The sequence below is a fragment of the Setaria viridis genome, chromosome 9 (assembly GCF_005286985.2).
Source record: "Setaria viridis chromosome 9, Setaria_viridis_v4.0, whole genome shotgun sequence".
Classification (NCBI taxonomy): Eukaryota; Viridiplantae; Streptophyta; class Magnoliopsida; order Poales; family Poaceae; genus Setaria; species Setaria viridis.
Window position 1 is genome coordinate 44,980,997 of NC_048271.2, and position 21,414 is coordinate 45,002,410.

At 44.2% G+C, this 21,414-nt stretch overlaps 3 protein-coding genes across 4 annotated transcripts; 1 reads left to right on the forward strand and 2 right to left on the reverse strand.

Annotated features, from left to right (window-relative positions):
* Positions 1 to 5,247: 5,247 nt before the first annotated feature.
* LOC117838783 (protein PHOSPHATE STARVATION RESPONSE 1) lies at positions 5,248 to 11,103 on the reverse strand. Of its 2 annotated transcripts, none has more exons than XM_034718942.2 (8): positions 10,993 to 11,103; positions 8,583 to 9,229; positions 7,774 to 7,972; positions 7,593 to 7,669; positions 7,468 to 7,507; positions 7,196 to 7,247; positions 6,107 to 6,176; positions 5,248 to 5,840 (listed from the first exon to the last, which is right to left on the reverse strand). In XM_034718942.2, the coding sequence occupies exons 2-8, from the start codon at positions 9,144 to 9,146 to the stop codon at positions 5,496 to 5,498; spliced, it is 1,347 nt and encodes a 448-aa protein (XP_034574833.1). In that variant the 5' UTR covers positions 9,147 to 9,229; positions 10,993 to 11,103; the 3' UTR covers positions 5,248 to 5,495. The 2 variants fall into 2 exon arrangements, with proteins under 2 accessions (XP_034574833.1, XP_034574832.1); XM_034718941.2 differs by lacking the exon at positions 10,993 to 11,103 and adding an exon at positions 10,798 to 10,968.
* A 1,717-nt stretch (positions 11,104 to 12,820) lies between these two features.
* LOC117838501 (probable dolichyl pyrophosphate Man9GlcNAc2 alpha-1,3-glucosyltransferase) lies at positions 12,821 to 15,446 on the forward strand. The gene is made up of 6 exons (XM_034718547.2): positions 12,821 to 13,290; positions 13,379 to 13,574; positions 13,677 to 13,784; positions 14,175 to 14,336; positions 14,543 to 14,795; positions 14,890 to 15,446. Exons 1-6 carry the CDS (start codon positions 12,890 to 12,892, stop codon positions 15,327 to 15,329), a joined length of 1,560 nt encoding a protein of 519 aa, XP_034574438.1. The 5' UTR covers positions 12,821 to 12,889; the 3' UTR covers positions 15,330 to 15,446.
* Positions 15,447 to 16,201: 755 nt separating this feature from the next.
* LOC117838500 (leucine-rich repeat receptor protein kinase HPCA1) lies at positions 16,202 to 21,151 on the reverse strand. The gene is made up of 17 exons (XM_034718546.2): positions 20,835 to 21,151; positions 20,518 to 20,644; positions 20,360 to 20,431; positions 20,201 to 20,275; positions 20,037 to 20,108; positions 19,767 to 19,928; positions 19,575 to 19,649; positions 19,424 to 19,495; positions 19,242 to 19,313; positions 19,067 to 19,135; positions 18,900 to 18,974; positions 18,752 to 18,823; positions 18,504 to 18,638; positions 17,954 to 18,423; positions 17,711 to 17,863; positions 17,032 to 17,624; positions 16,202 to 16,916 (listed from the first exon to the last, which is right to left on the reverse strand). Exons 1-17 carry the CDS (start codon positions 20,959 to 20,961, stop codon positions 16,404 to 16,406), a joined length of 2,934 nt encoding a protein of 977 aa, XP_034574437.1. The 5' UTR covers positions 20,962 to 21,151; the 3' UTR covers positions 16,202 to 16,403.
* Positions 21,152 to 21,414: the final 263 nt, after the last annotated feature.

Below are 21,414 nucleotides of genomic sequence, written 5' to 3' on the forward strand. Positions count from 1 at the left end.
TGTTTGGGTGTCTTCTGAGCACTCGCTCATTTTCTCATGCCCCCAGCAGATTTTGTATTCCTCTTCATTTGTTGTGATGAGTTCGCAATTCGGTGTAACGGTTCACCTCTGATTTCCTTTATGTGGTCCAACGGGTCATATAAAGCGTTAACGAATGCTAAACGTCGGTGAGAGCACACTACGGGGCGAGTTTCTTTCTTTATTCCTTTCGTTTTTTTTTTTTTTGGAGAACTACAGGGCGAGAGTTGATACTCGCTGGGAGTCCACTGTAACTCCGCTCCTAAACCATGGTGCAATGTGATCGTGTAAAGCTACAAAGCAAGCGAACTGCAAAAAAGCATCAATGAGCTCGATGCTCGAAGAAGCTGATGTAGTCCGCATGCGAGTCCACCGAACTCTTTTAAGTGGAGTGCATTAAACAGGACTATAGGACCTGTATTCCTTGCTGTCATGTCACTCATGCGAGGTACCGTCTCTATTTTCAACTTATTAGGATTCGTGGTTTTATTGTAATCTCTATACTATTGCGCAAATACATGACATAAGCCTAGGAGGCAATGATAGTATCTCAATTTATTAGAATTCTTAACCAATTAATAGTATAATAAATCATGAAATTATTAATTAATTATCAGCACTAAGTCACCCTTCACTATCAATGTGCAAGTTTATGAGTTTAGGTATATTTTACCCACAAGCATGTGGGTATGGGTAGTATGTTCCTGCACCCGCTTACTCGATGGGTAGATGACATTGCCCATTAGCAAGGGTAAAGATACGTTTCCATACCCGCCTTCTTATCGGGTAAAACTCCTCGGTTTCCCATTGCTATCTCTATGCATGGAAGATCTACATAATTTTTCAATGGCTGATAGGCATGGAGAGAATTATCTCTATTATCTATGAACGTGTTCTAAAACAAATTGTATCTGACAAGAAGATAGTTGGTATACACATTATAAATTTTGGTTATACGGTTTTTGGGTGGTGTGTGTGTGGGGGGGGGGCATATGCCCTAACCTTGCAAATTTGCGCATAAATCTATTCTTATAGTGTTTGAGGTACAATGACATGGTGTAATAAAATAAGTCAAACGCTACATTTTTCTCACATTTAGGTTGCACGAAAGATCTTAAGCATAGTTTGGTGACACATTGCACTATGTAGTAAATTCGGAATTAGCTAGCAATATAAAATACAAAAGCAATTTATTTCAAATAATATTTAATATAAAAGCATGCTAGGCTGGTATTACAATGCATTCGCAAGCCAGGTATTTGATAGTCCTACCATGAGATTATTATTATGGTAAATCGACTAATTTGTTGGATTCGGTAAAGTTTACTTGTACGTATTTCCATACAAACTCTTCGTACAAGCAAGTTTGAGATGTTTATTAAAACTTGAGACAATCTTATTTACATAATTTCATCAAATTAAACCCAAAAATTAAATTTTCATTGACTATAAATCCAACATTGTGGTTAGAATACTAATGGTTGAATGCCATGTTAGTAGGTTCAAAATGAAGAGCCGAGAAAAGATTATAATGAACTATATTGACCCCATATTATAAACTAAGAGGTATACAGATGGATCATATGGACTAAGTCTACTTTAGAACATCCTTCATCGCATCATGTGAATCCTTCAAATGCTATATTTTTCAATATATTTTTTTTATTCTAGATCTAGTTAATTCGCTCCCACAAAAAGTCGAACCTAGACCTATTGGATGCTACTCAGGTGCTCTAACCACTAGACTAGAGACCCTTTCACATTCAAATGCTACATTATCATATCTTATTCTTGAAATAATACTTTATATATTATGTAATGTCTTTAAAAGGAACAAGATACTTCATCTAGCCCTACGAAATGTCATTGTAGCCTTACTCAATGGTTGGTAAAACCCGTGTTTGGGATTTTAGGTGGAGTTTGGACTATTTTGCCGCTTGATTAATATGCATGCAGTTCAAATCCCAAAGCAGTAATAATTGGCATGCATCCTTTGTTTGTCTCATCTCACGCCTCTCTTCAGTGAACAAATGTTAGACGAGTTTGCCAAAACAAACTTCTCACTGATGTTGCATGCATTTCGTGTCTAGCACGTAATGAAGGAAAACTCTAATACACGGCCAAAAAAAAATACAAGACTTATGAATCATGGCTAGGATTTGACCTTGAAAGCTCAAATTCCTAACTTAAAAGTTAGGGAACTAACCATCCTAAACTATTGTATTTCATGACAAGGATAGAGCTCCCATGCATCTAATAAGGATAGAAAGAATATTATAATAATTCATTAATAGGAGATATAAAATATAGGTAGTCAAATATGACATAGTAAGTTTATTTGTGTTTTAATCAACCAACTAGGATTTGGGCTATCTTTCATAACAATAGTTTTCTTTGATTTTAGTTGTACAATTTACTTGTCATTATACATAAGAGTTTATTTTTCGAATAATGTACTAATAAGTTTAATTGGTCTAAAACTAATATTTGTCAAGTTAGGTATACACTATAAGAAAGGGAAAACAACAATTTCCATATGGATGTATACCTCTAACATTGTAGGGTGATTTTCACACATAATGAAGTGAACATTGATATCACTATCTTAGATTGCAAGGGGCATATGCCCCCTTGCCACTGTTGCAATTAATACGGGTATGGTAATGAGGGATATGGATACCCATAGGTCCCTACCGACCAGGATACTTGCCGAACCTGATAAGTGGGCCCGCTCGACCAGGACGTGCGGGCCGAGGACATGAATATACTTGGAGTACACGCCAAGGCAATTAGACAGTTCAAATCTACCCGGATATAGTGGAACACGTATTGTGGTCCGACTCAGATTACCTTCCATGTAACTACCGAGTAGATTAGATTCAAACCGACTTATAACTCTAGGTCGTCAGCCTATATAAGGCAGCCAAGGGCACCCCCGAGGGTAACCCGAGCAATCAAACCTCATACCAGCAATACAATCCACGCACACAGGACATAGGGTATTACTCTCCGGAGGCCCGAACTTGTCTAAAACCCTCATGTCCCCTTTGTGTTCTCGCGATCACCTTCGAGTTCTTGGTTTCAATCGCCCTCATCTACAAATCAACCACTTGGCTAACCCCTGGTGGACTGCCGGGCTAGTAAATCCAACAGGTAACACTTGGTGACATCTTATACTAAACCATGCAAATTTGTTGATAAGAAGACCACCACCTGACATGCCCATGTGATCGACTCTAGAGTTAGGAGTAGTGGATGGTGATAAGTATCCAATGAAATATTTAACATGGTTGATGTCAACTTACACAGAGAAACAACGTGGAACTTGTCTTGGTAAGATGATGTCATCCATAGATGTAAATAACCTATTTCCTTCTATTGTCTTAACCATAACGATCTGGGCCATTTTATCTATGGTTGCTACAGAGCTGATGTGTTGGTCATGAACTGAAATAAGCTAGCGAGAGCTAGGTTCCCTTTAATTTGAGTTTGAGGAAAGGTAAGTAACAGATCCAAACTTGAACATTTATGGATGCAATATAGGAAACACCTTTGCTACAATTCTAGAGTGTCTTATTAGGAACAACATAAAGTCTAACTTACTTATTCATGCTTATTTGTTGGACTCAAGCTTTATGCCCCCCCTTTATTTGGTGATTGCATTACCTTGTTTTAGAGTCACATTAGCCACAACCCTAATGAGAAGATGATGTGTGAATCGGATAATCTTGCTTAAGTCAACTTGTTTGCGCCTCTCCAATGCAAATCGATCTAGTCAAAGCCAGTTAGACTCCAGTGGTAATGTGTCAATGCATGGTGGAATTATTGAAGGCGATGTTGTGCTGATGCTATCCCCGCTACATGTGGATTCCAATGAAAAAGGAATCCATTCATTTTGTTTGACTGATAAGGCATTAGGAGTGCTGATAAGAGATCTCTCGAGCTGTTTGCAGCGAGAGAATACATCTTGTTGATGCTAAGGCTAGTCCCAGTGCAAGGTTTCATTGCACTATTTCCAAGGATGCCACATCATCCCATGAGGTGTATTCTCATGAATAAAACAGGGAGTCCCAGTGCACAGTTTTATCTCACGATTTCATAGGATGCCCATAACATTTAATTGTGAGGCATGTGATTGGCTATGGTTAGATGAAATGAAACTCTATAGCCCCCAATGCAAGTTTCAATAGGTTTCATATTCTTGGAAACAGTGTATACACAGTTTCATCCTGATGAAACTCCTTCCCTCTCTCACTTCATAACTACCATGCCATGTCATCACATATGCTGATGTGTCACCGTATTTAATGTGCATGAAACCTCTATGAAACTCCCACTGGGATTAGCCTAACAGCAGCCGCAGCATATAATCCAGGGGTGGTGCTAGGGAATGACACGTGGTACAGTTGCAAAACTTTTGGTTCCTCTTAAATGTAGAGCCACACAATCCTATCTAAAATGTGGATCCCATAGATAATAAAAAATTCCTCAAATAACTTTCATCTTTCTCCTTTCTCTCACTGACTTTCATACCCCACCACCCACTAATTTGTAGCACTTGGTGCAAAGTGTAGCATCCTAGCTAAGGGGTTGCTCGGGAGCACCCTCCTCCTCAGCGTGAAGTGTCCTAGGAATCTTTTTATCTCCCCTCAGAGCACCCTTTGAGTTAGACTCAAAGAGTTGTTCTCACTTGTCTTTCTAATCATCCGCCGGTGGGATATAGGTATTCCTAATATCAAATTAAATGAGGCCAATTCTGACTGTCAAACTACACAAGTTCTTTAGGGAAAATGGGTACAAGATGAGCTGATAGTAGCAGACCCAACATATAATGAATGTTGCTTGTGGATAAAGAAACTCTTTTGGGTTTTTTTTTGGAAAAATAAACTCTTTTGTGATCGGCGAGGAAGTGTAACACACGACCCATACCACCGAGGTCGTGCATTGGGCCGAGCCCATAATCCTACAAATGCTCCGCAAAGGACTAATGTATTCCCCATGGCCAATTGACTTCTACATAGCACAACATTTCAACGCTTACCTATTTCTGCTCCCAGAATAAATTTGAGTTTGCAACATCGAACAACGTTCGTGCATTTTAATATTTGGTTCCTATGCCGCTAGGGCAAAACACGATTAGTTCGTGTTCTACCTCGGTGACCACCTCACCGCCGACCAAATAAAACCTCTCACAACCCACCCAAACAAAAACAAAAGAAACAGGAAACATGCATGCCGAAAGATAACATCGCCAGATCCTTTTGTCCCCCATAATTTCGGGGATAACTCTTATTGCTAATGCTATACACACGGCTACCAGAAGGTTCACATTTTTCTCCTTGCCTAGGTTCCATAGCTAAGGATGGTCCAACTCAATAGACTTACGCATCATTAGTAATATCCAACACACGGACGGTACCAATTTTGACCAAGCAAGAGTGTTGAACAGCTATAATCTGAATACTGCAGCTGATGTCTTAACTATCTTGCAGTTTGCGACGCTTCTCTAGGGAGATCTTAGGTCCACCATCTGCAGCTGCTTCGGGATCAGAGTCGATTTCAGAAATTTTCTGTTTGACACCTAATTTGGTCGACCGTTCTCCCAGTTCAGCAGTTCCAGGCCTGTCTCCTATTCTGTTTCGGTCCATGGCTGCACTACTATCCTTGTTTGCAGAGTGGCTCGGATCAGATGATGGATTTGCTGATGTATCACCTGAGGATGGATCCTGGACCACCTCCGTGGTGGATTTACACTGCTTTTCAAACATCATCTGCAAATACTTTCCTTGTTCTTCAATCCGCAACTGCAATTTTCTCTGAATCTGCAACAGGAATATGTGGTGTTAGGATTTAGTGAATTTCATTCACATTAATGTTGAGCACATACTCCATCATGTTAACAGCAAAGCAAGTATGGGGGCTCGAATAATCCCATGCAGTTACAGCTGCAACTCCCAGTATGCAACAAAGAGCACATGCATGTTCCAATTTTTTTTAAACTCCAAGAGTGTAAAAAGTGTGGCATGCCATGCTTTCAAGGGCAGCATTTGGCGTAAAACCAATGGTCGACTATATTTATAACGAGTACCTCAAGCTGTTCATGAAGACGCTTCTGGACTTCCATCTGAAGGCGCAGCGCTTCAGTAAGATCCATGCTCCTATATAAGAAAACCAGCATCATGCAAGAATATTAATCATGAAGTGATCCACAAAGAAAGATGATGCACTCTCATATAGTAAAACCTCAAAATTAGAATTTATGCTTCAAAAGAAGTGAACGCACAATGGACTCAATATGCATAATGACAATTCCAGCACAAGGAGTTGGCAGTATATTTAGAGTATGATCTACACTCTTGAGTATTAACAACCCTTTTTCTTATCGATTGTTAGGTATGACAGATCATGATTGTAATAGTACTCTATCCATCCCAAATTGTAGGTCGTTTTGGCTTTTCTTAAGTAGAGATTTTGCTATGAATGTAGATGTACGCTATGTCTAGGTACATAGTAAAAACTATGTACATACAAAAGCAAAAGACCTATAATTTGGACTGAGAGAGTATTTCTTTTGGGTACACACATAAGCAAGGTTTCCAGAATAGATTTGAAACAGCTCGTAGGCAATTCTAGCCCTCAGAGTCCTTTACTGCATGGGACAGTACGCAAATTAATGGATGCAAATGTTATGGATCCATTCTGGTGGCAGTAAAACTTGAATGCCCAGACACACTTAATTATCATTATGGACAAAGGGCAAAAGCAAATTCCACAAATAACAATTGTCCAATTACACATGTATAAATTGGCCAGTTGATCTAAACAGTGCTATTGGCAAAGGATACTTTTTAATACTCTGCTATCTGTTAATGTACATAGAACAATCTTTTATATTCCATATTTCAGTGCTTCTTTACTTAGTGACAATCCTTTAGATTCCACAGTAAAAAATGCCTATAAGTGAATCCCAAACATATAGACAAAATCTTTTTCTAAGGCAATTGTGATTGTTAGTCAACACGACAAACTATGGTCCCAATTGTGAATAAACTCCTGATCTCAGCTTTGATGCATGTTGAATCACAGTAACATAATACCAGTTAACACCAAAGGAGACAAATAGTGCACCATACAGTGAAAACAAGGGGATATAGCGTTAGTATCGTTATTCACTGACGTTTTCAGGTCCAGGGACAGCTCTTCAGTGGTGGTCCTTTTTTCAGATGTACCTGCATAACGAGTTATGGAAATGTTACATTAATGATAATAATTCACACTGATTTTAATACAGTTACATGTATGCCTGCTATTTGCAACATAGTTCCTCACGACATGGTTATCATGCCACAAAAAAGATGAATGTTTCACAGCCCCTAAGACATCACCATGCGTCGTGTGAATGTACTCAACAACACAAAGGCAATTGGGAAGAGTCCAAGTGAGATAAACCTTCAGACAGGTCAGGTTTATAGCGGGCCGTGCGGTACTTCTGCAACACAAAGCAGTTAGAGTTAAAAAAAAGTGAGAATGTTTCCTTTGGGCAAGGATACTACTGATAAAGCTAAATAGCAAACCTGCAGATGACTTTTGACATGATATATTGTCAAACCATCAACTTTCATAAGCTTGAGCACACCCTTAGGAGTAGCTTCTGAATAGGCATAAGACAAGATAAATAAACACATGCACTAAATGATGTAATATAGGGCTTATAACTTAATCATTTGAGGGAATTTGGCAGCGGAACAGACATACTTTCGCTACCGCCAAGCTGATTTACAGCATCTACAAAACATTCATGAAGTTCTGGGGTCCATCTCATCCGTTGTTTAGCTGCAGAAGCATTACTGCTATTGGGAGGACTAGCAACAGGACAAATCTCCCCACTATGAGATGAAGCTGACTGGTTCACTGCAAGCAGTGATGCAATTGAGTTGGAAGGTTGCATCATGGCCTATAAAATAAGGAAAAATAACGATGAAAGAAACATAAGTCATTAGGACAAGTGTCACATATATGGGTCTACAACCATCTTAAAAGAACCTGGACCATGAAAGTCTATTTTGTACCAAAGAGGAGATGCAACAACATCAATTTGAACTTCCAGCAGTACATTTAGCATTAATAACACAAACAGTCCTTACGGTTCTAAAATGGTTACACAAGTGGTTAATCTGTAAAGATTCTAACATGGTAGCTCAAGTAGTCAATCTAACATGTATAGCACTATACAAAACAAGATACAGGGAATCATTCTGTTCTCTTTACCATCACTTCAACAAGATACCATAACAATTATAAACTGAAGAGTTAGACCTAATTACTAGCACAACCTTAAGTTCTCAACTTCTCATAAGGAAAGGGCAAGGGAACCCCCATTAACTGATGCATGTCACAGCAGTATCTACAATGTGAAAACAATCATTAAAATACATAATACATTCACACAGACATTTGCTGCCAGAAGGACTTAATATGTTATAGTAAAGATAGAGTATTTCTAAACTACCAGAACAGAAGATGGAGCTACAACTTCACTCATTATGGTATTGAAATTTGCGTACCTTTGACTGGGAATCAGTAGCAGTTGCATCTAAAATATCTTTCCAATCATCATTCATTATCTCTGCCCACCAATCATTTTGTTTAGCAACCTCGTCAGATGTCATAGCAGAACTGCCACTCTGGATCTGATTATCAGAAGCAGCAATATTATCTGTGTAAACTGGTAAAACATCCATAGAAGATGGGAACCAGGTTGCTTCAGCATGGGCTCCTGGGGTATTATCAGATAGAGACTGGAAAACGTCAACATTGGATGGCTGACAAATAAAGGGAGAAACCATAGACTGCGCCTCATGGTTAGAAACAGAATCAAGTGGATTAGCAGAGTAGCCTGAATATGATGCTCCGATAACACCAGTTCTGGGTTGCAAAGTATCAGATTGAGGTGTGCCATTATGCAAGGGCATAGAATCATCAGGCAACTGCCTTGACATTGGAATGTGCTGGGGGGTACAAGGCCTTGGGAAGCTCTCTTTCAAAGAATTTGGCAAAATAGGTAAAGAGGATGACATTGCTCCCAAAACTCTGCTGTTCTGAGACTGCCTTAGATTAAAATTCCTCATTTAGAACAGTGCACAAACTTTGTTTCTTTCCCATAAGCTGCTTTTGGTAACTTTCACCTCACTAAAAGCATTAGTCCATTACTCTGCAGGCAGAAAAAAAGAGAAGTTAAATTAAATAAGGGTAAAATAGTGAGAGGTCATGTGAAAATAAGGTAATAGCAACAAACATAGCTTAGGGTGCGTTTGGCAGAGCTCCCAGAGCTGATTCTCTAGCTGAATCCAGCAGGAGCTCTGCCAAACAGTTTTTCAGAGAGAAGTGATTCTCTGCTGATTCCGTGAAGTGATTCTCTGAAATGAACTACGAGGCTGGGAGCTGAAAAAAGTAGCTTCCCCTGATTCTGTGAAGTAATTCTCTATCCTGATTTTAAGTGTTTATGCTAGAGAATCAAAGAGAATCACTTTCAGCCACATAATCACTTCTCTCAGAGAATCAACTCCCATAGAGAATCAGAATTAGATGGAGCTCTACCAAACAGGCCCTTATAATCCGCAATTGAACTAGTGAGTAGTGACATGTGGGTCAAATATCCAGATAACAAGAAACGGTACAATTATGAATTGAATTAGCAACAGTCACAAAGTTGCAAGCTCTTTCACATGGGTAGTCAGCAATATACAATAGATCACTCCTTCAGCTCTCCTTTTCAGTTTTTCTTTAAACAAAATAAAATATGAAAATTGCCCACTCTGATGTAAATGGTAGAATACCATAAAATCGAATGGAATGGAATTGAGAAAAGTAGAAAACCATGGCATTGGTGATTGGTCACATGCAAGGCATAATTTGATCAATGCAGATTCAACAGCATTTCAATACTTTCTTCAAAGCTAGAAACTATCATCTTTTTTCACATGGCACACCCACATGCACAATCCTACTGTGATCATGATGCCATAATGGTGTACTGACGTTGTCGCACCAAACCCAACTCTCTTCCTACTAACAAGGCAAAGAAGGCAATAACATAACTTTTTTTTCCATCCAATTCTTATCCTCACAATCCCAAATTAAGGAGAAGGATGTTATTTAATACTATTATAGTATTATGTACAGACAATCTGTAAGACATTAGTAATACAGAGCAAGGAATGAAATTCCAATATGCATGTGCAATCACTTCACAGGACTAGCACATCTTGAGCTCTACAAGGGCATGATTGCTGGATTAAGACTAAATCCTTGGGGGCAAGCAAGTTGTTCCAAGGGGGTAGGACACGATATGGCGGATGATTGCAGCAGCTATCACAGTGCCTACCTAATAATTGCGCTGAAATGACGCCCCCCAGCGTAATCCTACCCCACCAGGTCTTACTCACATCGTTTTCTGTACGGCAATCACGCATTCACACTATCACAATCCACGAGCACGTGCACCAAAGCTGCTCCCCACCAAACTCGCACGCACGGAGCTTAAGCCCCGCGTCCCCTATCGCGATCAAAAACCCTAAGTAACCCCTCCGGCCTCCAGTCATGTTCCATCCGGCCGGCCGGAGTCCCGCGAATCCGGTCGGAATCGCGCCGGCGAGCCCGATCGCGCCGGACACGGGCTTGGCTGCGTCGGGCGATCGAGACGGCGCAGGCTGCACTGGACTGGACGGGGAGAGACGAGCGAATCGGAGGGGTTGGGGATAGGGCTCGTGCGGCGCGTACCTGGGGAGGAGGCGCGGAGCCCGGCAGGCCGCGGCGCGATCGGCGGCGCGATGCTAGGGCCGGCTGGCTTTCCGTTGGGGGAGGAGAGGGGCGCGTGGGATGGGGGAAAAATCTGGGTGGGGGGCGATCGCCTTTTGCCGTCGATCGCGGTGGGGGAGGAGAGAGAAGCTGCGGGGAGTGGGGGGAGGCGAGAACCTGGTGCGCAAAGAGGACGACGACGCCCACCAGTTGCTCGGCTCAAGGGGAGGCGCACCCAGCCCAGCCAGGACCATGGTGGGGTGGAGTTTTTTTTATAGGCCATGTAGTCTCGCCGTAGATGTACAGGGTATCGTCATCTCAAGACGACTTAACAGTCAATCCATATAATAGATTGTTTTATAAATTATTTGATAAAACTATATAATTCCTTAATTTGTGTATATGAAAAAGAAAAATATTATAAGTTGCATAGCAACAATAACTCGTACAATGGTTGTTGAGTTGTCTCGTAATCCTACAATTTAGCTCATGAGTCAATTGTTTCGCGAAACAACAATCTCTTTCTCTCTCCTCGCTCTCTCTCCTCCACGTCATCAAAAATTCTACGTGGCACTGCATGAGACAACCTATGAGACTGCTGACGTGTGGCAATGTACTTGCTCTTATGTGAAGATACATTCAGCTATATATGGAAAAAATAATCCATATTTGTACCAAATACTTGTTCTTCGACGAATGACGAACGAGTACCGAGGAGTTGAAAAAAACTTAAATCCCTGCGCTAAGTAAAGGTAGCCATGGTTTCCGTCTTATAATTGGCTTCTCTATATGCAAAGGCAATTTAGTTGTTTGCAAACTTTCTTGTTTTAACAAACATTTTTATGGTATCTTACAAATATTTATAGCAATATAATAAATATACGATAGCTATCTTATTAACCTATAAAAAAATTATAGCGCATGCACGATACAAAGAAATCAATTTGGAAATACATGAAATGAATAGAGAGGACTACTTATGTTTCCACCATTATAATAAAATCGAAGTTAACAAAAAGTTGGCATGTAAAATCTCGCATATTCCATGAATAGCCTATGAAAAATACAATTATCCATTTTTGTCAGTTTTATAACATAAGGTTTTATGAATTTTAGACAATCAATGCACAAATTAAATTGACATAGAAAATAATTTATCCAAAGAAAAAACAAAAGTTCAACTAAAATATTTTAGCTAGTAAACTTGACATAAAAAATAATTTTAAATAATTTAATATAGAAGTTATCCAATCTTGAAGCACAAATAACTTTGAGTAATGAAATTGAATAGCAACATGAGTATATCATAAATACACGCAACCTCCGATTATAAATAGATGACATCTTAGCTAAGAAAAGCAAGTCAACTTAGTTAATTTTATTTAGTTATATTGGCAGCATGCTACTGCGTTTTTCGAAACACTACACTTTTCTTGCATGCGGTAAGCCGATAACACACTCTATTCTTTTACGAGTTGAATGTACAAGTCTCAATGATTATCTCTATGTATGTAGTGATATGAAAAGCTGGTGATTCTCTGACATTGCAAATATATTCCACAACAACTAAACACTAAGAGTGATACGTAGATGCTAGTATTTTCCAGAGTGGCATTACACATTTGAATAATTGGTATAGTCATATCAATTTAGTAATTGGTATAAACATTCCACGCCGGAACAATGGATAGACATATTAATATTTTTTATTTTATTCAGAAAATTGTCTATTGTCTCTGATGTCCATATTATCATAATTACTCTAATATTCATTTTACCATCATCTTTCAGAAATCGGTCAATATCAAATTTCTTCTCATATTCTTTACTTGTTCAACGCGATATCTACCAATATATACAATTGAAGAGCCTAAGATTTATAGACAGGTAGACTATATAATTTTTTTTCAAAAGAATTTGAAGTTTAAATTTCTTTTTAAGCAGTCTTCCAAAGTCTCACTTGCAGATGGTTTTGCCAACATGGTTCGACTCGACGGCCAAACTAGAGCTAAGGAGAAAAAAACACCCGGACCAAACCAATTCCGAGATCCACAGAGACCAGAGAAGGTTGCCAATGGCGAAGCCGAAGAAACCCCGCGCGTCCGCCCCAGATCCGCCCGCAGCTGCTGCCCGCCTCCCATGGCACCCCCCAGCGCCGCCGGTCCCCACGGCCCTCCTCATCTCCCTCGCCGCCCTCCTCGTCCGCGTGCTCGTCTCCATGGGCCCCTACTCTGGCCAGGGCGCAGCGCCCAAGTTCGGCGACTACGAGGCGCAGCGGCACTGGATGGAGCTCACCCTCCACCTCCCGCCCTCCGACTGGTACCGCAACACCTCCGACAACGACCTTGCCTACTGGGGCCTCGACTACCCGCCCCTCTCTGCCTACCAGAGCCTCCTCCACGGCCGAATCATCAACGCCTCACTGCCCGACGCCGTCGCGCTCCGCTCCTCCCGCGGCTACGAGTCCCCGGAATCGTACGCATCCGCTTCAGTAGATTGTTTGCTGCTTCTTGCGTGCAGAACCTTGTGTTGTTAGCACCTGCTGTTCTTTTGGTTACAATAGGAAGTTGCTGATGCGGTGGACGGTGCTGTCGTCGGATCTTCTGGTGTTCTTTCCCGCAGCATTGTGGTTCGTGTGGGCGTACATCAAAGGTGGAATTGGTACTAGCGGGGAGGAGAAGCGGGAAGGGTGGTTGTGGCTGCTGGCCATGGTCCTGATCAGCCCCTGTTTGGTATTGATCGATCACGGCCATTTTCAGGTGAGTTGTTGTTGTACTAATGATCTGTGTGATTGAGGTGGGCAGTGGCGTAGACTGTTTTCCATTGTTCGTTTATTGATACCTAGCTGCGTTTTATTTCAGTATAACTGCATCAGCCTTGGACTTACGCTTGGAGCAATTGCTGGTGTTTTGTCAAGGAATGAACTTATTGCTGCAGCTCTCTTCACTCTTGCAATCAATCACAAGCAGGTCAGGCTCTGTCTAGAGAATCATATTCATTCGACCATTCATAAGCTCTGTTACCAACTTACCATGCATGTAAGGTCAACTTTCTAGAGAACACTTTATGTTTGCAAGCCCACGCCTTTAGGACAAGGTGGCATTGCATAACGGTAGTCTACTTAGCCCGAGAGGTTCTCAATTGTCATTGTAAATACAAAGCAGACCTTATAATCTAACTAAAAATTGTGTAAACAAACCAGTAAAATTGTTAGTTTTATTGTTTGCCTTGGGATGCTTGGATCCCAGTGAACAGTTATGAGACCTTAATTTATCCCTGTTAATACACTTGTTGGTCATACTTTCAAGTTATGATATCCCATTGTCTTCCTATGTATCTTACAAGATGATATGCTGCAGATGAGTCTGTACTTTGCACCAGCTTTTTTCAGCCATCTTCTGGGCAAGTGCCTCAAACGAAAATATCCTATTGTCGAAGTCATGAAACTTGCTTTTGTGGTCTTGGGAACTTTTGCTCTTGTCTGGTGGCCATTTTTGCGTTCTTTTGAAGCTGCCCTACAGGTGATGGCCAATCATACCCTCCTAGTTGCTTTGTGTTCAAAGTAAACCATGTTCTATTGCTGAATTACATCAATAAAATCTGTACATTTTTTTTGTTAAGCTGTACGTCATGTCCTTTGCGTGATACTTGTTTTATATTTTTATATGTATAGACCTAGTACACTGCTTGTCAGTCGATACTGAGCTTGTGACGTCTGTATTATCAGGTGATCTCTCGATTAGCTCCATTTGAGAGAGGTATATATGAGGATTATGTTGCAAATTTCTGGTGCAGCACTTCGGTTATTATCAAGTGGAAGATATTGTTTGCGATTAAACCACTGAAACTTATGAGTCTCTCTGCTACCGTACTGGCTTTCTTGCCTTCATTTGTTCAGCAAGTCAAGTCTCCAAGTAATCTTGGCTTCCTTTATTCTTTGATGAACAGCTCATTCTCTTTCTACCTGTTCTCATACCAAGGTATGTTTTACTGTTAAATTGGTAAGTTATCTTTTTGGTTGTAAGTATATAGTGCCTAATTAATTTCATGTCCCCACTTGTTTTCTATCTGCAGTTCATGAGAAATCAATTTTGCTTCCTCTTTTACCTGCAAGTCTTCTAGCACTAAAAGAACCTCAGATGTTCGGATGGTTTGTGTACTTTGCCCTTTTCTCAATGTACCCACTTATCTGCCGTGATCAGCTTCTTCTACAGTATATTGCTGTTCTTGGCCTGTTCTTTCTCATATACTACTCACCTGGTGGAAGCCACGGAAAGAGATTTAAAATCTCATGCGGGGCAAAGGTAGTACTTAGCTTGCCATTTTTATGCTCACTTTTACTTCACATTACCTACCTGCAAATAGAGCCTCCCAAGAGGTATCCCTTCCTCTTTGATGCGCTGATAGTGTTCGTCAGCTTTTCACAATTTGTCATCTTAACTTTGTACACCAATTATAAGCAATGGATGTTGGACACCCATTCTAGATCAGTAGGTGTGAAGAAGGATCTATGATTGGAAATTTTGACAGCTAATTTTACAGAGAAAGCCACTGCACCTCTGTAACCTTGTCTGTATTCCCTTGTAACATTGATTCATTTTTGTTGAATGAAATGGATGAGGTTTTGCTCATTGAGCAAATGTATACATTTCTATATAAAATTTGAGTAAAAATTGCCGTGTACAACTGTGATAGCTGGAAGTCACAATTTATAGGCAATGAAGATGAAGACTCAACACGATAGCTTTGAATTACTGATATCTTTTTAAGTGTCTGTGCCACTGAAATTGCCAATGCTAGTATCTTGTTTGGTGCAAGTGTGGAAACTGGAAACTGTTACCTCCAGTTACCTTGCCCAGATTGCCTCCCTCGCCAAAGCAAGGCAAGTTTCCCTAGGATTGTTTGCTTCACCTGTCCTCTGTTTCCTCCCTCCTACCAAAATGCCAAGACTGAGGCACTCCATTGGATGGAGCCCTGTTTGATTAGGGCAAGGGAAAGGGGTTGGCTCAGATGGTGAGTTGAGGTGCTCAGTTTGGGCGGAAAGGAGTCTGATTTCATAGGTCGAGCTCAATTTGGGTGGTGAGGTGCTTAATCTTTTCAGTCGCCATTTAGGTTGTCCCAGTATTGAAGCTCTGGAGCAGCAAACCTCAAGTAGCGAGAGCAACCAGATCAAGGCCACATTGCCATGCAGGAGTCAATCGGCCCTCCTGAACGAGCGAGGAAATTGCTGAGCAAAGCAGACTACCAATTAGTCAGTTATCAAATGCTAACCTTGTCGAACTTGGCGAGGTGAGGCCAACTGTCACCCAGGAACCAAACACACCTATGTTATGTTTTTGATGTCATCTTTGTTCTGTTACTGCTCTATTCCATAACCAACAGTTAGTAGCACTTAAGAGACAGATAGATTTGCTCTTGATGTTTCTTCTAATCATACATTAGAACAACACCATACAAAATCACTAGTCCCCAAAAGTATTAAAGTACAATAGAAAAAATTCTCCGTATCTCTACATATTCGTCAAGCCACTTGCTGGGGGATGAAGAAAAAGGGTCGTGCCAAGAGAACCCGAATCCAGAAAAATCAGCTACTGTGGTTCGACCCTGGACTGGAAAGAATACCCCCCACTGTAGTCAAACGAGTCGGTGCTCACGTCCTTGTCCTTCTTTGGGAGAGGATCATTGTAAGGATGGCGAGGAGCCCCCTTGGTGACGTCGAATTCGGTCGCGGACGTCGAGGCGGACGTGGAGGAGCTGCTGAGCCCCTCGCTCTGCAGCATCACCTCGATCTCCTTGACGACCTCGCTCATGGACGGCCGGGCCGTGGCCACCTCGTCGACGCACCGGAGTGCCAGCTGGAGGAACTTGCTGAACGCGGCGAGGTGGTTGGTGTTCATGATCCTGGCGTCGATCATGTCCTTGAGCCCGCAGAACTCGGCGTCGGAGGCGTCGAACATCCTCTTGGCCTCGCGGACGATGTACTTGCCCTTCTCGATCGGCTGCTTCGCGACGATGAGCTCGAGCATGACGACGCCGAAGCTGTACACGTCGCTCTTCTCGGTCAGCTGCTGGGACATGTAGTACTCAGGGTCCAGGTACCCCTGCAGGTGAAGCAATCAGTGCAAGGTCAGGATCACCGGAAGATCAGAGTCGTCCTCGTTGGCAGTAGCGGGTGCAGTGACAGAGCCTGATGAAAGAGTCGTCGGCTCGGCGTACCAGTGTGCCTTTCACTTGGGTGCTGACGTGCCCCCTCTCGCTGTCGGAGACCAGCTTGGAGAGGCCGAAGTCGGCGACCTTGGCCGTGAGGTGCTCGTCCATGAGGATGTTGCTGGACTTGACGTCCCGGTGGATGATGGGCGGGTCGGCGAGCTCGTGGAGGTAGGCCAGCCCGCGCGCCGCGCCCAGCGCCACCCGGAGCCGCTTCTTCCAGTCGAGGTGCAGGCCGCTCTTGCCGGAGAGGCTGTCGCGCAGCGTGCCGCCGGACATGAACTCATAGACGAGCATCTGCTCCCCCTGCTCGAAGCAGAAGCCGACGAGGCCGACGAGGTTCTTGTGGTGCACGCGGGAGAGCAGCTCGATCTCGGTCTTGAACTCGTGCCCGCCCTGCATCGACCCCTGCTGCGCCCTCTTGATGGCGATGAACTGCCCCGTCGGCAGCATGCCCCTGTACACCTTGCCGTAGCCCCCGTACCCGAGCTCGTTCGCCTCGGCGAAGTTGTTGGTGCTCCGCTTGAGCTCCTCGTAGGAGAACCACCTCGCGCCCTTGAGCCGCGGCGCGCCGCCCCTCTCCTCGCTCCGAGCCCACGACGCTGCCGCAGAGGAGATGACACGGCTCATTCTCAGTGTGGGCGCGGCATTGCCAGACGGACATGGCCAAGAAGGAACGAGTACGTACCGAAAGGGCCGCCGAGCTCCTCCTTGGCCTTCTGCACTCGCCGCCTCTGCACGAACGCGTAGACGGCCGCCGCGGCGAGAGCCACGAACAGGACGCCGCAGCCGACCGCTATCCCGATGATCACGCCCTTGCTCTTCGACGACGAGCCGCCCTCTGCGATCAATGTGGAATCCGTGTCAGTGTGTCGTAACAAAATTAATCCCATCAGTCTGCAAACAGCATGAACGATCGGCTGAACTTGACCTGGGAACGGGTACGGCGAGGCGATGAAGTAGTAGGGGCCGAACTCCTTGGGCGGCTTGAACGTCTGGTTGCTGAGGTCGAAGCCGATGCGCATGACCTCGGAGCGGTTGAAGTAGGCGCCGCTGCCGGAAGGGAAGAGCTTCACCTGCACCTCCATGTAGGAGTCGCTGTTGAAGAAGGGGTCCTGCAGGGAGACGGAGCCCGGGGTGAGGGCCAGCTTCGTCCACAGCATGCTCTCCAGCGCCTGGAACGCCGTGCCGTTGGTCACGTCGTGGAAGAAGGGCGCCCGGAAGTACATGATCCCCTGGTACGGGTACGCGCACGAGCAGCTCTGCGGGCTCAGGCTCTGCCCCGCCGGGCACGTCCCCGAGAAGCACTTCACCAGGCTCGTCGAGTAGGGCACCGACAGCCCTTTCTGCGTCCCGTTGCAGTAGTTGGGCAGGTGCTCGCACACCGGGTTCCCGGCCAGCCTGAATGGAAATTGGAAACCCAAATGGATCAGCCACAGGATCCAGAAGCTTCTGCGTTGCGTAGGAGGGTGGGCACTCACGCGAGGGTGCCATTGTAGCTGGAGGTCACCGTGACGGAGGAGAACTCATTGTTCTTGAAGCTCACGAGGCTCAGCTCGCCGCTGATGCTCCTGCCCAGGTCCAGGGTGCCGTTGAGCGCGTTGTCGTCGAGGATCCTGCAAAGCAAAGTCCCAACCAACCCGTTCCAAGTTCGTCAGTTTATTTCACAGATACATTAAGTTCCATTGGAGTTTGATTTTATTCCGAAGGTTGGTGAGTGAGCTCTTACACTTGATTCAACTGCTGGTCGCTGAACAGCCTTGGAGACACGGGGCCGTAGAGCCTCCCGGACTGTATGATCCTTGATGATCATCCCAAGATCATGTCAGTTTAGGCATATGTTGTGCGAATCTGCAAGGTTTGAGGGAGAAACTTACAGAGCTGAGAGCTGTGGCAGCCTCCAAAACCACGCTGGGCACGGGGAAGGATCAAATGTGTTGTTGCTCAGATCACTGAGGTGTAATTAGACCAAAACAATTTCAGATTCCTTGACCAGTGGTAGGTTTAAATAGCATAATATATCTTCATGATTCTGATTGCTTACACGTAATTGAGAAGATCCATCCCAGATAGATCTGGCAATGTTCCAGTGAGCTGGTTGTTTGCTAAGTTGCTGAAACATACCAATACTGTGTTTAGTATGAGTGTATATGTCTTCTCATGCAGACAACTTCACTGGAACAAAGTATATGATATTGTGCAACTCATGAACAACTTACAGCTCATTTACTTTGGTGAGGTTCTTCAGATTTGAAGGAACTGGACCAGAGAGGGAGTTTCTGTCCAGGCGTCTGTTCGATCAACATGCAGAGCAGAGGAATGCCTGTCAATTTCATATATTGATACAAAATCATATGCATAGGTTTATCTGAACCATTTCTTTTAGCGAAAGGGAACTTACACAACTTCAAGTGTACTAACATATCCAAGAGAGTCTGGGATACTCCCGGTGAATTTATTTCCGTCAAAGAGCCTGCCACGAATATATTAAGGTGTCAGTAAATTTCGTCGAACTGCAAAATCGTCCTGAAGCAGGAGTTTCAGGAGCTCACAGATGGATCAGCGTCATCTCCGGGCTGAAGAGAGCGTCAGGGATTGGACCAGACAATTGGTTCTTGTTGAAGTGACTACAAACAAACATTCAGAAGAACAAACAAGGGTGCTTCGGTTAGCGATATATTCCATCTTTTTCAGACTGGTGACTGAGAGAGGGAACAGCAGTAAACAAAATTATTTGGACCTACAAGTGTTTGGTTTTAAAAAGCTTGTCTAGGCCCATTCCACCGCTTGTCGAAATCGGCAGGGGTCCGCTCAGTTGATTGTCAGCGATATCGAACCAGTAGAGGTTGGAGAGATTGCCCAGCGAAGCCGGTATTTTTCCAGAGAACTGATTTGAGTTCAATGCCCTGGAAGAGAGAGATGTCAAGCTTCATCGGAAAACAGTGAAATTCAGAAGCATAAAAAGGACAGTATCATCTGAACTGACTCCTGCACCTACTACAAGTGATCCTTACATGTAGGACAGCTTCGGCAGACTCCCTAGCTCATCCGGGATGGTGCCATGGAAACTGCAACCGGCCAGAATCCTGCGAGACAAGCAGTGCATATTAACATCTCAGAAGGGAGAAGACAGAGGTTAACACGAAAGAGAAGAACACCGAACACGTCAAGAACTTACAAGGTGGTGAGCTGCTTCAAGTTTCCGATGGTCGGAGTGAGCACGCCGCCGAGGTCCTTGTTGAATGACAGGTCCCTGCATGCACATAATTTGTCAATGATTCTCCACTGGAAGTTGCAAGAACATAAAGATTTAGCCGAACAGAGTGGTGCTACTTACAGGGATTGCAGGCCAGAGAGTTGCCCTATGTCAGCAGCTAGAACTCCTTTGATGCCCATGGTGGACAATTTTCTGAAAGAGGTGAGGGCAGTGGCAAGGAGCCTCAGTAGAGTGAGTGTGCAACGGAATTTTTGCTCTCGAGTTCTTGGTACACCTACATGGAGATCACTTTGTCGTTGGCGCACGTCACTCCCTCCCATGGCGAATCGCCGCAGGGGTCGTCGGACTGCCCCCACGTCGGCGGCGCGTTCTGCCACTGATCCATCAACGCCCTGAGCACAGAGGCTGCAACCAAACTCCGATCAATTCCATTTCTTACTCGAACCAACAGAATTGCTATTGCTGTTGCTTGATTATCGACAAGGAAATAGTAAAGCCAGAGTAGAGCAGAGCAAACTCGCTACGCATGAGAAAGCAGTATCCGAGAGCAAGCGAGCATGGCCGAGAGAGCCATGCAAGTGAAATAGCTACTCACTGTCCTGGCTGTCCGTCATGCCATGGCACGCCCGGGGGACGCACGCCGCGAGCACGACGGCCACGGCGAGGACGACGAGCCCCATCGTCGTCCTCCTCCCACCGCACCCGACCGCTGCTGCCTCCATGCGCGAACAACAACAACCCCCAACCACGCCGAGGTCGCGGTGCGAGGTGCGGTTTTAGGTCGCCCGGTTCTCAGCAAAAGCTCGCTCGGGGGCGCAGCGCAGAACAACCACCGGCACCACAACCGAAGGGCATGATGCGCCTCATGATGGGATGTGCACCCAAACGGGGCCAAATCGGCAAGACCCGTCGTTGGGGCCGGGCCAGGGAGAGGTGGGAGGTGGCGACGACTTGACTTGAAAGCGAAGCCAAGCTCCCCCGATGGCATGGAGCAGTGGAGCACCACTGCACTAGGTCGCTAGCTCTCTCGGCTAGTCCAGGCACGCCCGGCCAGCCGGCCGGCCCAACCGGCTCGTCGCGTCGTGTCGTGGCGTCGCGCTCTCGCTGTCTGCACAGGAAAAGTCATCAGCACGCGCGCGGGCGTAACCCTTGTTCTACGGCAAGTCCGACCTGAG

What these genes read in the sequence shown, in the direction of transcription:
- LOC117838783 (XM_034718942.2), bottom strand. Translation starts at nt 9,146, where the DNA reads ATGAGGAATTTTAATCTAAGGCAGTCTCAGAACAGCAGAGTTTTGGGA. An exon ending in CTACTGATTCCCAGTCAAAG is followed by an intron (nt 7,973 to 8,582) that starts GTACGCAAATTT and finishes CTTATTTTATAG; the next exon opens with GCCATGATGCAACCTTCCAA. An exon ending in TAAACCTGACCTGTCTGAAG is followed by an intron (nt 7,248 to 7,467) that starts GTTTATCTCACT and finishes CTCGTTATGCAG; the next exon opens with GTACATCTGAAAAAAGGACC.
- LOC117838501 (XM_034718547.2), top strand. Translation starts at nt 12,890, where the DNA reads ATGGCGAAGCCGAAGAAACCCCGCGCGTCCGCCCCAGATCCGCCCGCA. An exon ending in CTTTTGAAGCTGCCCTACAG is followed by an intron (nt 14,337 to 14,542) that starts GTGATGGCCAAT and finishes CTGTATTATCAG; the next exon opens with GTGATCTCTCGATTAGCTCC. An exon ending in CTACCTGTTCTCATACCAAG is followed by an intron (nt 14,796 to 14,889) that starts GTATGTTTTACT and finishes TTCTATCTGCAG; the next exon opens with TTCATGAGAAATCAATTTTG.
- LOC117838500 (XM_034718546.2), bottom strand. Translation starts at nt 20,961, where the DNA reads ATGGAGGCAGCAGCGGTCGGGTGCGGTGGGAGGAGGACGACGATGGGG. An exon ending in CTTTTTAAAACCAAACACTT is followed by an intron (nt 19,650 to 19,766) that starts GTAGGTCCAAAT and finishes GTTTGTTTGTAG; the next exon opens with TCACTTCAACAAGAACCAAT. An exon ending in CTGCCACAGCTCTCAGCTCT is followed by an intron (nt 18,824 to 18,899) that starts GTAAGTTTCTCC and finishes ATGATCATCAAG; the next exon opens with GATCATACAGTCCGGGAGGC.